Source organism: Centropristis striata, chromosome 1, assembly GCF_030273125.1.
Source record: "Centropristis striata isolate RG_2023a ecotype Rhode Island chromosome 1, C.striata_1.0, whole genome shotgun sequence".
Classification (NCBI taxonomy): Eukaryota; Metazoa; Chordata; class Actinopteri; order Perciformes; family Serranidae; genus Centropristis; species Centropristis striata.
The window spans coordinates 3,083,015-3,099,310 of NC_081517.1; the positions used below are offsets into that span (position 1 = coordinate 3,083,015).

The window sequence follows — 16,296 nt, forward strand, 5'->3', positions numbered from 1 at the left end:
CACAGTCCACTTGGCTAGAGCTAGCCGCTCCCGTGGTTCAGAGCTCACTATCACTCGTTGGCTTTTCTTTTGTAAACAAAGTGAAACTGTTATGTTTTCTTTGGCAGAGTATCGTTTCATATGAGATTAACCCGCTGCGTTTTTTTTTTACTTTATCGGTTATGCGTTATGTCAAATATTCAAATCAAAAATCAAATCAAAATTACTTTATTAATCCCCGAGGGGAAATTCAGTAACTATATATTCTATAGTATATTCTGAAATATACATACGTTTTCTATTGGTGAACTGTATCTATTTAATTTTCAAAATGAAAAAACAAAGATAACATTCAAAATTTGTCGGCATTTAGAAAACTTGCGCAAGTTAAATAAAGTAAAAATACATTTAAAAAAAATAAAACAAAAAAAAAAGGTTTATTAATAATAATAATAATAATAATAATAATAATAATAATAATAATAGGTGACAACCGAATTTCCCTTCGGGGATGAATAAAGTAATCTATCTATCTATCTATCTATCTATCTATCTATCTATCTATCTATCTATCTATCTAATTTATTTTGTAAATCAGTCCCGGATGTGACGCAGCTTATGATGTCACTACCAGGAAGTTCCAACACAGTCCACTTGGCTAGAGCTAGCCGCTCCCGTGGTTGAGAGCTCACTATCACTCGTTGGCTTTTCTTTTGTAAACAAAGTGAAACTGTTGTGTTTTCTTTGGCAGAGTATCGTTTCATATGAGTTCAACCCGCTGCGGTTTTTTTACTTCATACCATCTGTTTTTGCAAGAATGTGTTGCTACCGTTTGTGTTAGCTGACTAGCTAGCAAGCAGCTAACAGCTAGCTCAGGTTGTTTTGGTTATTAATGTGAACATTAACGTCGCATCCACGGTGACTGGACTCCTTTTTTCACTGCTAATAACGTGCATTTAAAGGCTTATTGGATCCAGTCGAATCAGGACATTGGTTTACCAGGTTTTTCTTTTCAAATGACACAATCGATGTAACATTAAATCGTGGGAAGTGTCACATTAACATTAACATTAACGTCCAGCTGCAGCTACCAGTGTTTGGGACTGTCTGGCTTGTCCCTTGCCCCGAACAGTGGACGTCTGGCGAGCTTGAAAAGCTCTCTGTGAACCGGATCCAATGCGTGGGATGATGGGGACCCAGAGTAGTCCAGTCAAGAGTTACGATTATCTGCTGAAATTTCTTTTAGTGGGAGACAGCGATGTTGGAAAGGGAGAAATCTTGGACAGCCTGCAAGACGGATCAGTAGAGTCTCCCTATGCCTACAGCAGTGGTGAGTCACTATCTGTGTTTTTGTGCGGTTGTGCATTGGTGGAAAAAGTATTTAGATCTATTACTTGAGTAAAAGTACTAATATTACACTGTGAAATTACTCCACTACAAGTAAAAGGCCTGCATTGAGAACTTAATGAAGTAAAAGTATGAAGGGATCAGCATCAAAATGTACTTTAACTAAACTAAAATTTTGAATACAGGGCTCTAGATTGAAGGCCCGATTCATTGGCATATATTAGAACCAGAATATTTTGATCATAATAAATTATTTAATATAATATATAAGCATCCCAAAAGGTCCTAGTTAATCTATAAGAAAAAATGTGTTCCTAGGTTTCAGTGTCTGCATTTAGAACACAGTTTATTATAGACTCACTATAGGAACAGAGGTTGAACTCCCAGAACTTGACACACACTGTGCCAAAAGATAATGTGATATACATTAAAACAGCTAAAATTCAGTGTTGCAAGAAGTGTTCAGATCCCTTACTTAAATACAAGTATTAATACCACACTGTGAAATTACTCTACCACAAGTAAAAGTCCTGCATTGAAAACTTACTGAAGTAAAAGTACAAAAGTATCAGCATCAAAATGTACTTAGAGTACCAAATGTAAAAGTCGTCGTCATGCAGAATGGACCCAATCAGATTGTTTTATATATTCTAAATATATTATAACATTATTTGTATTAATGCATTAATGTAAGCAGTGTTTTAATTTTATAAAGATAGAGCTCATTTAATTACTTAATATACTGTTATAATGTTTACTATTAAAAAAAGTATAATCACTTTAAATTATTCATGTTTTTCATGTTGAATCTGAACCTGAAAAGTCACTAAAGCTGTCAGCTAAATACAATATTTGCCTCTAAATGTAGTGAAGTAGAAGTATAAAGTTACATAAAATGGAAATACTCAAGTAAAATGCAAGTACCTCAAAATTGTACTTAAGTACAGTACTTAAGTAAATGTACTTAGTTACTTTCCACCACTGGAGTGAGCAACATTAACTGATTTTGTGTGTAATCTCAGGGATTGACTACAAGACCACCACAATTCTACTGGATGGGCGAAGAGTGAAATTAGAGTTATGGTAAGTGTTATTAGTAATAATAGAATTCAAAATTGACATGGGAACACCCAAAGCATATAAGTGTACTTATTGTACATGCTCCTTCAACAGGGACACATCTGGGCAGGGCAGATTCTGCACCATCTTCAGGTCTTACTCTCGTGGAGCACAGGTGAAGACTTGTAAAGCAATGTTGGTGTTTTTCCCCTCGTCATGCAGTTCTGTATATATGTCAACATGTTTTTCATTTTACAGGGAATCCTGCTTGTCTATGACATCACTAATGGTTGGTCGTTTGATGGCATTAACCGCTGGATACGTGAAATTGACGAGGTAATCCTATTCAGCTCATTGCTGTTTGAAAAGAAATGCAGGAAGTGCACGGGGTCGTGGGTATATCCTGTGTCTATACCAGGGGTGTCAAACTCTGGCCTGCTGGCCAAATTTGGCCCGCAGTGTAATTTTATTTGGCGAGGCAAGGCTTATTAGTGTACTATAACAGCTGACCCGCCGGTATTATACGGCGCATTTACGGCTAATACTACAAATCCCACAATGCCCTGCTGTTGTTTTGGCGTGTCAATCAGGACAGGACCCAGAAACGCTCCTCTGTGACAGTCGTCATAGCAACCTCAAGCTAGAGCTGTCTCCCAGCTACCCCTTCCCAAAAATGGAGAAAAGAAAGGCAGAATTTATTAACCTGTTGAAAAAGTTTATTTTGATATTTAAATCAGAAGGATGCAAATAGAAAAGAGGCATACGATTTTTATTATTTTTTATTTAATAAATTAATGACATTGATGTGTTTTTTATTTGAAATTTGATTTTGCATGTCTGCACTATTTAGTTATATATTGTATGTTTATAAGCGTTGCTGGTTCCATATTTAATGTTAAAGCAAAACATGTTTGGTATATATTAAAAGGTTTATTTGTTCAATGTTGGCCCGCGATTTTATTCAAGTTTTAAATTTTGGTCCATTGTGTATTTGAGTTTGACACCCCTGATCTATATCCTCCCCTCCCTGAGAAACACCATTTTGTATTTGTCAGTGCAGTGTCTCTTAGAAATCTTGTTTGAGAGGTCCAGCAGGTAACATTTTTATTTCCATATGGTTTATTTCCATCAGCACGCCCCTGGTGTACCCAGGATCCTGGTGGGGAACCGGCTTCACTTAGCGTTTAAGAGGCAGGTCCCGACGGAGCAGGCCAGGGCCTATGCAGAAAAGAACAGCATGACGTTCTTTGAGGTCAGTCCGCTGTGCAACTTCAACGTCATCGAGTCCTTCACAGAACTTTCACGCATTGTTCTCATGAGACACGGGATGGAGAAGTTCTGGAGACCCAACAGAGGTGAGCTGGGTGTTATATATTGTTGTGTTCCAATTCTGTCATATTAGGAATTAATGTTTTTTTCTCTTGTAAGAAGAGGTTTGTTTTAACCAGATGATAAAACTCATCTTGGAGATAATTAAATTTGCCCAGACTTTTGAGATATATGACATTTCTCCTGCCACACCAGTGTAGCGGATATGAATAGAATGTCATTATTACTCTTGAGAACATTTCAATACTAGAGCTTTTCTTGAAAGTAGTTGTGGTCTAAGCCCCGATCACTTTCAGGGTGTTTTTTTTTGTGCTCCTGCCACTATGGCTTCATTTTTTAATATAATATACAAATCCTGCACCTCAAATGAAACCGCATAATCATGGCTCGAAGTTGTTGGAGCTCTAATGTCTTTTGTGCAGTACAACAATTATAATTCCAGAAATCATAAAAAAGAAAATAAACACACACGGACATATATATATATATATATATATATATATATAAATTAAAGCATTTTATTTAGGTGGAAATTATTTCCATAATTTTATTTTGTTCTGGGAACAAGTTATTTTTTTTTTTGAGTGTAATAACCTTGGTGGTAACATCCACATTCCCTCTTCTGTCCTGCAGTCTTCAGCCTCCAAGATCTGTGCTGCCGCTCCATCGTCTCCTGCACCCCGGTGCACCTGATCGACAAGCTGCCCCTCCCCGTGGCCATCAAGTCCCACCTCAAGTCCTTCTCCATGGCCAACGGCATGAACGCCGTCATGATGCACGGACGCTCCTACTCCGTGGCTAACAACCCCGCGTCGGGCAGCAGCAGCGGCGGCGGGAGCAAAGCCAACAGTCTGAAACGCTCAAAGTCCTTCAGGCCTCCACAGAGCCCTCCGAAGAACTCGTCGTCGTCCTCGAAGGGGAACTGTAAGATCTCATAGTGAAGGAGCGGACTCACTCTTGCCCCCGTAGGGCCGGCATTAAAGGTGTTGTTGCTCCGAGGGGTCACAAGGCCACGAGGGAGCACCGAGAGCCACCAGCAAGCTTCACCACAGACGGATATAGCTGTGAACTTCCACTGACCCTGGGGGGACTGACCTGGACCGTCTGGACTGGTTTCTGTTGTCTTCACTCTTGCTGGTGCCGTCTCGTGGACGTCCGTTTACTCTTTACTACGGAGACTCGCTCCGATCAAGCTGAACAAGGTTTCCTGGGACCAACAGATGTGAAACAAGGATTATCGCTCACCTGTTAACACTACACACGAGCGGAGGGGACATTAGCTAGCTTTTATGTGGAAAAGGATTGTTTATTGTATTTAAAATTGTAAATATGCTGTATGTGCTCGTTGTTTTGGTCTGTGTTTGGTGAGAGATCCTTATGCTTATGATCCTTATGAGAGATTCTTATGCTTGTTACGTCTTGAATGTTTTGGGAGACTTGCTTTGGTGTTCAACTTACGTGTTTGTCTGCTGTGGAAAATTGTTATCGCAACCTCCAGGGTGCTCAGCTACTTATTTAAAACTCAGATTAGTTATGTTTTAAATAAGACTGGCTGGAATTGAATGTCAGGAGGAGAGCAGAGCTAGTTCCTGAGGGAGACTAGTGCTGGGTTTGAAAAGACGATTATCTATTGCAGAGCATTGTTTAGTCTTTAGTTACTCAATCTGTGAAACTGCCAGCAAAGTCCTCTTGAACTGAAGACTTCCTGTGGTGCCCCCAAATGAATTCCCCATCCATCTCCACCAGTGATTGGTTAGAGCATCTGTTGACTTTCTCAGGCCATTTTAGCCTCTAAATCTAATATTCTTTGTTGCACCATTATTGCATTATGCATCTCTGTGTTAACTGCAGACGTGGCTTGGTGCTGATGAAGAAACGTTGTACAAACTGAGATGTGCGGAGTGTTTGTCAGTTGTGGCGTTTTGCCTTCAGAAAGTGCCGTCTTGGTTGCTAACATGAATTTGTAAACTCACTTTACAGTGGTGAGAGGAATATTTTTGAATATTTGTTGCTTCTTGGATCTTTTTTTGTATATGCAATGTATTTATGAATGTAAAACAATATTCTCCTGCTACTTTGCTGTGGTAATGTCTGGGACTGAGCGAATCAGAGGTGGAAAGTTATTGGATACACTTGCTATTGATATATTTTTATTCAGCGTCCTTGTATTCACATTTTGACACCCACTTAAAATGTGTGAAGAGGGCTGAGAATGGTTGTTTGTAGTAGACTTTAGCCGTTATGTTTTCATGGTTAGGATTCTGCTTAAATTCTAATATACTCTTTGAAAAAAATGCCTGACTTTTAACACAAGCTGGTGTTTCCTACTGGAAATGAAACGATCCCATAGTCACATTTATTTGTTGTTACCTGTCATCTCATCCAAGACCGGAGCTTGATTGGCTCGTCTGCCGTTTTTTTTTTACCTGCATTGTTTTTGCACATTTTAGTAGATGTGATGATCAAGGCTTTGAGAGGCGGGACATTTTTTATTTAGGTGCTTTTTTAAAGTGCTTGAATTGTATTCTTTAAGCTGTATCAACCCTGAATGTCAGATTAACTTGAGCACAGACAGTATTTTAAATCAGAGTGAATGAATAATATTGTTGTTTTTAATTGCTAATCCACACAAATAGTTTTATTCTGATTATAAATTCTCCGGTTTCTTTCCACCTCTGATTGAAGCACTGTATACCCAGTGTCAGGGCTATAAATATATGTCTGTCATGAGGTCATTGAGGGCATATAAATCGGTGCATGTTTTTCTACTGGCGCCTGTTTTATGTGGTGTATTGAGACAATGAGTACAATGGGCTAACAGAACATTTAAAGCACTATATGAACATGTTTGATGATTGTGTGTCTAAAGGTTTGGATACGGATTAATTCTAATTTTGTCTCCATTTGAAAACAGTCACCCAACAAAATAAAGGGTAAAGCTAAAACAGGGTTGCTTTGTGTTTATTTTTCTAATCAACTTGTGGCTTCGCTGCAATGATTTTTCATTCAGTTATCAAGGTCATTGTGGGGGAATTGTGGGAATATTTTTGTACCCTTTGTCCAGTCGCCGGTGCTTTAGTGCAATAAAACCCGTTGAGGGGGGGTTGATGAATTGATTAGCGGCTCTCTCGGTATTGGCCAGTTTTTGGATCACCGGCGCGTCGCTGCAGCGCATGAATGCAGCGCGGTCAAAAGTCAGCCAAAGGTTGCAGGGTCACTTCTCATGAAAAGATGAGGGGTGCTGCTTCTCATCGCCTCGGAGCCGCGCGGGGACAAAGATGAGTCGCACGCTATTGAAAATGTGGCGCTTTACGCCTTCCCACCTGACCGTGGCATCTCTGAGCTCCGTGTGAATGAGGGACGCCGCTAAATTGACCGACGTCTAGACAAGAAGGACGTAAACAACATGTTTTGCTAGACATGATGCGACACGCCCAGTGTGTTTTGGTTTCACGCTTTTCCCCTCCAGGCGTCTTTTTTTCCTCTTCTTTAAAAAAAAAAAAATCTCTGGTTTGTGCAAGAAAACTAGTTTGTGCAGAAGTCGCATAAAACACCTGGAAATCCGCACCAGAAGTGAAGTTAAAACCAACAGCTTTAACCCTATAGAGCCAAGCGTCTCATATTAGATACAGTTATTTTTGAGACCTCTACATCATCAAAAACCTGATGTATACATGTGTTGAAGATAAACAAACTGAGCAACAAATTGCACAAAAATACCAGATGTAGCAAAAATGATATGCAGGTTCCACGAATGAATCAGTCATTGCTGCATTAAAAAACTTCATATCTGCAGATGTATGATGTTGTGTTATATGGAAAAAATATGTATTTTGCATGTTTGAGGAAAAAGGAAAAGTCAAACTCTTAATAGGTTAAATATTTTAGGGTTTATATGTTTTTGTTAGTTCGAGAAAAACAAACTGTGAGCAACAAATTGCACAAAAAGACCTGATGTATCAAATATGATACAAATTAGAATTCATATATGCAATTTATTTATTTCTTAAAATTCGTCAGCAGGTTAATAAGCACTCAGTTTTTACAAAAATTGAATTTTCTGGCAATTATTTCATGGTTCAGGCTTTATAGTGTTAACAGCTCTCAGCGACAAAACAACTCATTCCCTTATTTATGAATGGCACGTCTATAAATTGTGTCTGGACGCATTTAACGTTGGATTTCTCACCGGAATGTGTGGCTACGTGCGCACGGTTGTTGGGACAGCTTGCCACCAAGGCCCCCACGCTTTTTCTTTGATGTTTTTACAATGTTTGTCCAGTTGCTTAGCGCATGGTGCTGCTTCATAAGAGTTTCAGACACTGGACGACCGTGGGGGCGGTCAGAGGGGCTGCCCTTTCCACCTCCATTCACACTCTGAAAGGCTGATGTTGCGTCTTTCTCTCTCATTGTGCACTTTCGTTCGCTTATTTCGCTGTTCGGGGGGAAATGGAACCTGAATGAGAGTTTGCCCATTGTTGCAAGAGTTTTGTTTTGGTTTATCAAGGCAGAAATTTCATGCAATCCAACTGCATTTTTGCACGCGTTTTGATGGGATATATTTTGTTCAGCGCATGGGAGCTCGTCTTGATCCTTTGGATTGCTTCAACTCTCCTCTCTGCGCGCAGAAAACTCACTTCCACAATGTTTACGCACAAAACGGACGACCACTTTTAAACACCGATATTATTCCGAATTCAAAGATCTAAAGGAGGAATGGATTTACTCGGTGGGCGACTCGTGCAAAAGAGCAAAAATGCATAAAATCCCTCTGCAACTTTTGCAAGACAGATGCATTCAGGATCAAAGTTCGCCTAATGCACCCAACTCAAATATACTGGGATGGATACGTGCGTATTTGTGGATGCTCTTGATTTGCGAACTATCCGAACTTTCTTTGTGTGCAAGTGTTGCAGGATCCAAAGTTGCACACGAAGGATTTTGTCCAAACAAGCTGAATTCCAATCTGTGGGTTGACGCGCAAAGCACCTGCGAGAGAGAATGCAACGTGGATGAGGTGTAATAAATGTTTTCCTTACTAGTGGTAAACTAATAATCATCTAGAGCTGCAAGGGTTAACTGATTAGTTGTCAACTGTTAAATTAACTGTTTACTGTTTTAAATACCACTTGTTGTTTTTTGTACAATTTTGAGAGGAAAAAAGTAAAAAAAGATTTTATTCCAACTTATAAGATGTGCATATTTTAGTTTCTTTACTCCTCTATGACAATAACATTAATATTAATATTTCTTTAGTTGTGAAAAAAGCAATATGTTTAAGTTATGATCTTGGGCTTCTGGAAACAGTGATTGACATATTTGACTATTATCTGACATATTTTTAGACAATTAACTTATCACTTAATTGAGAATGAAAATGTGTAGTTTCATCCTTGTAATTATCAGTTCAGTCAGTGTTTTCTTCATTTAAATCTGCTTTCATAACTGCTGTTTTGTGTGTGTGTGTGTGTGTGTGTGTGTGTGTGTGTGTGTGTGTGCATTGTGTGTGTGCAGGACTGCGCTGACTTTGAGAAATGCTGCACCAACGTGTGTGGTCTCAACAGCTGTGTGGCTGCACGCTTCTCCGACGGCACTCCTGCCCAGCCGGACGGGCGGGGTGGTGGAGGAGGAGCTGCAGAAGATGCGCCCGTCTCCACGGCAACCTGCGAGGGCTTCATCTGCAGCCAGCAGGGAGCCACCTGCGACATCTGGGACGGCCAGCCCATCTGCAAGTGCCAGGACCGCTGTGAGAAGGAGCCCAACTTCACCTGCGCCTCCGACGGCCTCACCTACTTCAACCGCTGCTACATGGACGCGGAGGCCTGCATCCGTGGCGTGACTCTCACCGTGGTGGCCTGCCGCTTCTACCTGGCCGGGCCCCACACCAGCCCGCTGCCTCAGGACACCACGGCCAACCCCACCCCGACAGCCTCCCAGGAGGAGCCCATGCCCCCCACGCTCTACTCCAACCCCCACCACCAGTCCATCTACGTGGGAGGCACCGTCAGCTTCCACTGTGACGTCATCGGAGCCCCCAGGCCTGACGTGACGTGGGAGAAACAGAGTGAACGGCGTGAGCAGCTGGTCATGAGGCCGGACCAGATGTACGGCAACGTGGTCATCACCAATATTGGCCAGCTTGTCATTTACAACGCGCAGGTGTGGGATACAGGTATCTACACCTGCATCGCGCGCAATTCTGCAGGAGTCCTCCGTGCAGACTACCCGCTGTCCGTCATCCGCCGGGCCGATGATGATTTCTCTGAGGACCCTGAGATGCCCATGGGGCGGCCCTTCTCTCCTGCAGACTGCCTGGCTGAGGTGGACCAGAGAGTCTGCAGCGGGGAGCGCCACGTGGACTGGTTCTACGACAGCAAGCTGGGCTCCTGCATGGCCTTCAGCAACGGAGGATGTGACGACAGCCGCAACCGGTTTGAGACTTACGAGGAGTGCAAGGCCTCCTGTCAGAGGGAGGGGATGGGGGTCTGCTCCCTGCCTGCTGTGCAGGGCCCCTGCAAGTCCTGGGAGCCACGTTGGGCCTGGATTGCCCTCTTGAAACAGTGCCAGCCCTTTGCATATGGTGGCTGCCATGGCAACGCCAACAGCTTCAGCACCAAGAAGGAGTGTGATGCAAACTGCCCACAAGCCAAAAAGAAACCCTGTAAGAGCTGCAGGGTGAAAGGGAAGATGGTGCCCAGCTTGTGCCGGAGTGACTTTGCTATTGTTGGGCGTCTGACGGAGCTGGTGGAGGATCTGGACTCTGGCTTGGCCCGCTTTAGCCTGGATGAGGTCCTGAGAGATGAGAAGATGGGGTTGACTTTCTTCAACACAAAGCACCTGGAGGTGACTATCGCCAAGATAGACTGGAGCTGCCCCTGCCCCAACATCACCATGGAGGAGAACCCTCTGCTGGTGATGGGCGTGGTGCAGGACGGCATGGCCATCATCCAATCAGACAGCTACGTCAGAGCCATCACTGAGCGCAGGCTCAAGAAGCTGCGTGACGTTGTAAAAAAGAAGTCCTGTAAGGTTTCGTAGGAGGAAACGCTGAAAACAAACCAAGCAGCAGCAAAGTGCGTGTTGCCACATTATTACATTTGGTAACACTTTACAATAACCATCATTTATAAATGGTAAACAGATAGTTTATTAATGTTTAATCATCATTTATAAACTGTATAAAAGTTATTAAATATCAGAGTTTCTTGTTGCAGTTCTGGGGCTGGATTCACGAAGCATTCTTAAGGGAAAAAAAGCTTCTTAAGTGCCACTTTTTTTTTCTTAACTTTGTTCTTAAGACAGAATTTAAGAAGATTTGGTATTCATGAAGAAATTCAGTAACACTTTACAATAACCATCATTTATAAATGGTAAACAGATAGTTTATTAATGTTTAATCATCATTTATAAACTGTATATAGGCCATTTAGAATGATAAATACATAATTTATTAACGTTAAACTAACTTCATAATTTATAAATGACAAATAGATGGTTTATTAATGTAAGTTTATAGTTACTTTACCATTCACAAACAATTAAATTATAATTAATAGTTTATTAATAGTCTTAGTTGCACTCATTTTAACATTTTTAACACCATAATAAGTATGTTAATGATTTTGAAATTATTCATATACCTTTAAGAAATTGGTTGAAAACATTTTAAGATTAAATTTGTGTTGCACTTTGTAAATGGTTAATAATTGGTCTATAAACCATCTATAAACATCATTTAGTTGGTTACTGTAAAGTGTTACCTTACATTTTTCTGCAGCTGGGAAGCATTTTTATGTGTTTCAGGCCAGAAGAAATGATCTGTAACATGTCAACATGTCTCAGTAATCACAGGACTCTGTTCACTGATTGGCTGCAGGTGTTTTTTTTGCCACAGCCACAATCAAGCCTCCAGGAAGTGCACGGGGCTTTGAAGCCTATTAATATTTGTAATGGCCAAACTGGAATTACAACTTCACGTGATGCCATTGGGCTCAAAAATACTTTTCCCCAGAGATAACAGTTAGGTCAACATGGTCTCACAGAAATCCGTGGAATAGCCACGGAATCACTCAAATTTCCGTGAAACTGACACGGATTTCGCTACAATGCAAGTTAATGACAGTCATATCCCGTGGCTATTCCAACATACAAAGTGATTATGTACATTCACTGAGTGAATATTTAGAAAATAAAACATATATTTCTCGCTAGAAATGTGATCAAGATCCATTTTTATGCGGAAACTAAGTCAAAATATTGATTTTTTCACTAAAAATGAGAGAACTGTCCGCCATGTTTTTTGTTCTGACCGCCGGGACCTTGAAAGTCACGTGACTTGGAACAAACCAATAGGAAAAAATATTAACTTGCATTGTAGCGAAATCCGTGTCAGTTTCACGGAAATTTGAGTGATTCCGTGGCTATTCCACAGATTTTGAGTTAAGCGAAATCCGTGGCTATTTCACGGATTTCTGTGAGACCATGTTCGTTAGGTAGTCTGTAAATCAGCAGATAAATATTATTTGAGCGTAACAACCTCTGCAAAAGGACTTTGTTTTACTATCAGAAATGTATTCATTGGATCCAATAACATTTAGAAAGTTTAGAAGAGCCGTTACATTAAATAATTTTAGTAATAAGTAAGCGAATCGCCGTGGCCGGGGGTTGGCAACCTTTACTAACTAAAGAGCTGTTGTTGGCCACAAAAAGGAAAACACATCGTAACGGAGCTTCAAACATTGTTTTTTTTAGCCTTAGCATGAGGATGGAACAGCCTGCTACATCTAAATTACCCTACCAACTATACTAATAGGTCCTAACGAGCATTTATTAGTATGATTTTCTCAGAATGTGCAAATGAGAGGCTGGACACCGAAGAAAGATCTCAGGATATTTGGAATTGAAAGGAAACTCAAAATTCGACTTGATGCCAAGTTAAGATTCCCAGCCGTAGACTTTCTTAAGCTATGGTGCACATTTTAGTTGACTAAATTGTAAAAATAACATAAAATGTAATGCCGTATTCAAGCCACACATTTTTATAATTGAAGAATACAAATTGCTTTGGGCCGACAACAACAATCATTGAAAATTAAAATCTAAAGAAACAGAAAATACATTTTATTTGGTATACAGGTGCATCTCAATGAATTAGAATATCATAGAAATGTTTATTTATGTCAGTAATTCAATTCAAAAAGTGGAAATAACACATTATATAGTTTCATTACACACAGAATGAAACATTTCATGTCTTAATTTATTTAATTTCTTCTTATTATAATGATTATGGCTTACATTTAATGAAGACCTAAAATGTGTCTCAAAAAAATTGATTATTACAGAATAGCAATTTTGAAAAGTATGTTTAATATGGAAATGTTGGCCTGTGAAAAGTATGTCCATCTATATGACTCAATACTTGGTTGGGGCTATTTGACTTGAACTACTGGAAATGGACTTTTCCATCATATTCTAATTTATTGAGATGCACCTGTAATTATTTTGTCGGAGCTTCTGCAGACGGCCTGAAGAGCCAACAGAAGACTCTAGTGCTCTATGGATCCATAGATATGAAAGATCAAGGTCATTTTAAGGAAGTGGCCACTGAGCCACTTTCATAGGAATTAACAGGGTCCAGTTCTCTATACCAGCTATTCTCAACCTTGGGGTCGGGACCCCAATTGGGGTCGCAAGATGATTTCTGGGGGTCGCCAAATAATTTTGGAAGTCAGCTCTGTCTTCACTGTGTTCATGTGTTTTTGGTCACTTAATGTCTTTTTTTGGTCATTTTGTGTTTGTTTTTTGGTCAATTTGTGTCTTTTTTTGATCATTTTGTGTCTTTTTTGGTCATTTTGTGTCTTTTTTTTGTCATTTTGTGTCTTTTTTTTGTCATTTTGTGTCTTTTTTTTACATTTTGTGGTCAATTTGTGTCTTTTTTTGTCATTTTGTGTTTTTTTTGGTTATTTTGTGTCTTTTTTGGGTCATTTTGTTTCTTTTCTGGGTCATTTTGTGTCTTTTTTTTGGTCATTTTGTGTCTTTTTTGGTCAATTTGTGTCTTTTTTGGGTCATTTTGTGTCTTTTTTTGTCATTTTGTGTTTTTTTTTGGTTATTTTGTGTCTTTTTTGGGTCATTTTGTTTCTTTTTTGGGTCATTTTGTGTCTTTTTTTTGGTCATTTTGTGGTCAATTTGTGTCTTTTTTGGTCATTTTTTTCCAACATGCATGTTAAATTGGGGGTCGCGACTCAAAAAGGTTGAGAACTACTGCTCTCTACATACATGGCCACGGCAGACATTTTGAATTGTCACAGCAAGACAGGTGTAGCCAGATGGAGGAAGTGCTCAAATCTCTTACTTTAGTAAAATTACTACTACCACACTGTGAAATGACTCCACTACAAGTAAAAGTCCTGTTTCAAAACTTAATTAAGTAAAAGTACAAAAGTATCCGCATCAAAATGTACTTAAACTATCAAAAGTAAAAGAACTCGTTATGCAGAATGATTGTTTTACATATACCAAACATATTTTTACATTATTTGTATTGATGCATTTATGTAAGCAGTGTTTTCATTTTGTAAAGACAGGGCTTATTTTGACTACTTATTATACTGTTATGAGGTTTATTTAAAAGAATCACTTGAAATTGATCATGTTTTTATGTTAAATATTGGCGTGAAAAGTAACTAAAGCTGTCAGATAAATGTAGTGGAGTAAAAAGTACAATAGTTGCCTCAAATGTAGTGGAGTAGAAGTATAAAGTTACATAAGATGGAAATACTCAAGTAAAGTAAAAATGATACTTAAATACAGTACTTGAGAAAATATACTTAGTTACTTCCCACCACTGGGTGCAGGTGCATTAACGATGGCTGCACTTGTTGTGTATTAATTTGAAGATGTATTAAAATATCTGACATAAAGTAGTTTAAATATGCATCAAACATGTTTTGACAAACACAGAAATCTGACAGTCTCTTTACAGGAAACCTCTGCTTGATTAAGATATGAGCAGTTCTGATTTAGGAAATCCACTGCATCATTTGAGAACAATAACATTTTTTGACTGTTATTAAATTATTGTTATTATTGTAACATTAAGTGGTTCTGCCTCTCCTAATGGAATGCAGCCATCATTAATACACTTGTGCTTCTCCTCCTTCAGCAAAAAAAAAAAGTCTGCCGTTAAATAAAGCTTCTATTCGCTGCCAAATGTTAAATGATCCCCAATAGTTTGGCTGCAATTTGCAGCAGAAATCAAAAGTCTGCAGCTCTGAGCAGCTGTTTGGTTTGTTTTCAGTAATAGTCCACAGGGGCCCGATTCACAAAGCATTCTTAAGAAGAAAAAGCTTCTTAAGTGCCACTTTTTTCTTAACTTTGCTCTTTTTTAAGACAAAATGTAAGAAGATTTGGTATTCATGAAGAAATCCTTATCTTTTCTTAAGTTTTTTCCTAAGATAGAACTTGAGAACAAATGAGATTCTTGAAAACAAAGTTCTTAGATTTCTTCACAACTTTTTTTATCAGACAAAGAACTATATTTGGTAACTTCAAGTAATATTTCGAGAAAAAAGTTGCAAATTTACTAGATTAAAGTGGCAAATCTGCACGAAAAAAGTCGCAGATTTACGAGAAAAAAGTGGGAAAAAAACAACAAGTTATATGAATCATTTAAAAAATCATTAATATACTTAATATGGTGTTAAAATGAGTGCAACTAAAACTATTAATAAACTAATAATTATAATTGAATTGTATGTTAATGGTAAAATAACTATGAATTTACATTAATATACTATCTATTTCCCATTTATAAATTATGTAGTAAGTTAAACATTAATAAATGATGTATTTACAATTCTAAATGGCCTATATATGGTTTATAAATGATGATTAAACATTAATAAACTATCTGTTTACCATTTATAAATGATGGTTATTGTAAAGTGTTACCGAATTTCTTCATGAATACCAAATCGTCTTAAATTCTGTCTTAAGAGCAAAGTTAAGAAAAAAAGTGGCACTTAAGAAGCTTTTTTTCCCTTAAGAAGCTTTGTGAATCCAGCCCCAGAACTGCAACAAGAAACTCTGATATTTAATAACTTTTTGAATCAAAAGATATGTTAAATACTATATGTTAATGAAGTTCACTTGTATGTACAATATATTCATTACAACACAGGTTGTACTACATTCCAGATATGTTGTGAGTACATAATGTTGTTTTTAAATAAGTTTTAATATCTTTCGTTTGACATGTATTCTATACGTTTCTGAAAAATAAATTGGTAGCAGAACAGCAGCCAAGTAAATGGATCAACAAGCTTGTGATGCTAAAGAAATAGACCCCTACAGTTTATTATCTCTATGTTGTGTTTCTGTTTTATTGTATTCTGTTTATTTGTGTTGGGCTCTTTATACTAGCCAGTCAAAAGGAAATCTATACAAAGCACCTATTTAACCCTTTGATGCACAACATGGTCTAAAGTGACCCGACGAAGTTTTTATATTCTGTATTTTTGCAATAAATTAATTACATCATTCAGTATTCCAGGTTTTCCTCAAATAACTTGTTTTTGATCA

At 38.6% G+C, this 16,296-nt stretch overlaps 2 protein-coding genes across 2 annotated transcripts; both read left to right on the top strand.

The window, feature by feature from the left end:
* Positions 1–620: 620 nt before the first annotated feature.
* Positions 621–6,659, top strand: LOC131974606 (ras-related protein Rab-40C-like). The gene is made up of 6 exons (XM_059336989.1): positions 621–1,309; positions 2,349–2,409; positions 2,500–2,560; positions 2,644–2,721; positions 3,518–3,740; positions 4,348–6,659. The coding sequence occupies exons 1-6, from the start codon at positions 1,156–1,158 to the stop codon at positions 4,650–4,652; spliced, it is 882 nt and encodes a 293-aa protein (XP_059192972.1). The 5' UTR covers positions 621–1,155; the 3' UTR covers positions 4,653–6,659.
* Positions 6,660–8,045: 1,386 nt separating this feature from the next.
* On the top strand, positions 8,046–11,094 carry wfikkn1 (WAP, follistatin/kazal, immunoglobulin, kunitz and netrin domain containing 1). Its single transcript, XM_059331656.1, has 2 exons — positions 8,046–8,731; positions 9,229–11,094. The coding sequence occupies exons 1-2, from the start codon at positions 8,471–8,473 to the stop codon at positions 10,750–10,752; spliced, it is 1,785 nt and encodes a 594-aa protein (XP_059187639.1). The 5' UTR covers positions 8,046–8,470; the 3' UTR covers positions 10,753–11,094.
* The last annotated feature ends 5,202 nt before the right edge of the window (positions 11,095–16,296 follow it).

What these genes read in the sequence shown, in the direction of transcription:
- LOC131974606 (XM_059336989.1), top strand. Translation starts at nt 1,156, where the DNA reads ATGCGTGGGATGATGGGGACCCAGAGTAGTCCAGTCAAGAGTTACGAT. An exon ending in TCCCTATGCCTACAGCAGTG is followed by an intron (nt 1,310 to 2,348) that starts GTGAGTCACTAT and finishes GTGTAATCTCAG; the next exon opens with GGATTGACTACAAGACCACC. An exon ending in GTTCTGGAGACCCAACAGAG is followed by an intron (nt 3,741 to 4,347) that starts GTGAGCTGGGTG and finishes TCTGTCCTGCAG; the next exon opens with TCTTCAGCCTCCAAGATCTG.
- wfikkn1 (XM_059331656.1), top strand. Translation starts at nt 8,471, where the DNA reads ATGCATAAAATCCCTCTGCAACTTTTGCAAGACAGATGCATTCAGGAT. An exon ending in GAGAATGCAACGTGGATGAG is followed by an intron (nt 8,732 to 9,228) that starts GTGTAATAAATG and finishes GTGTGTGTGCAG; the next exon opens with GACTGCGCTGACTTTGAGAA.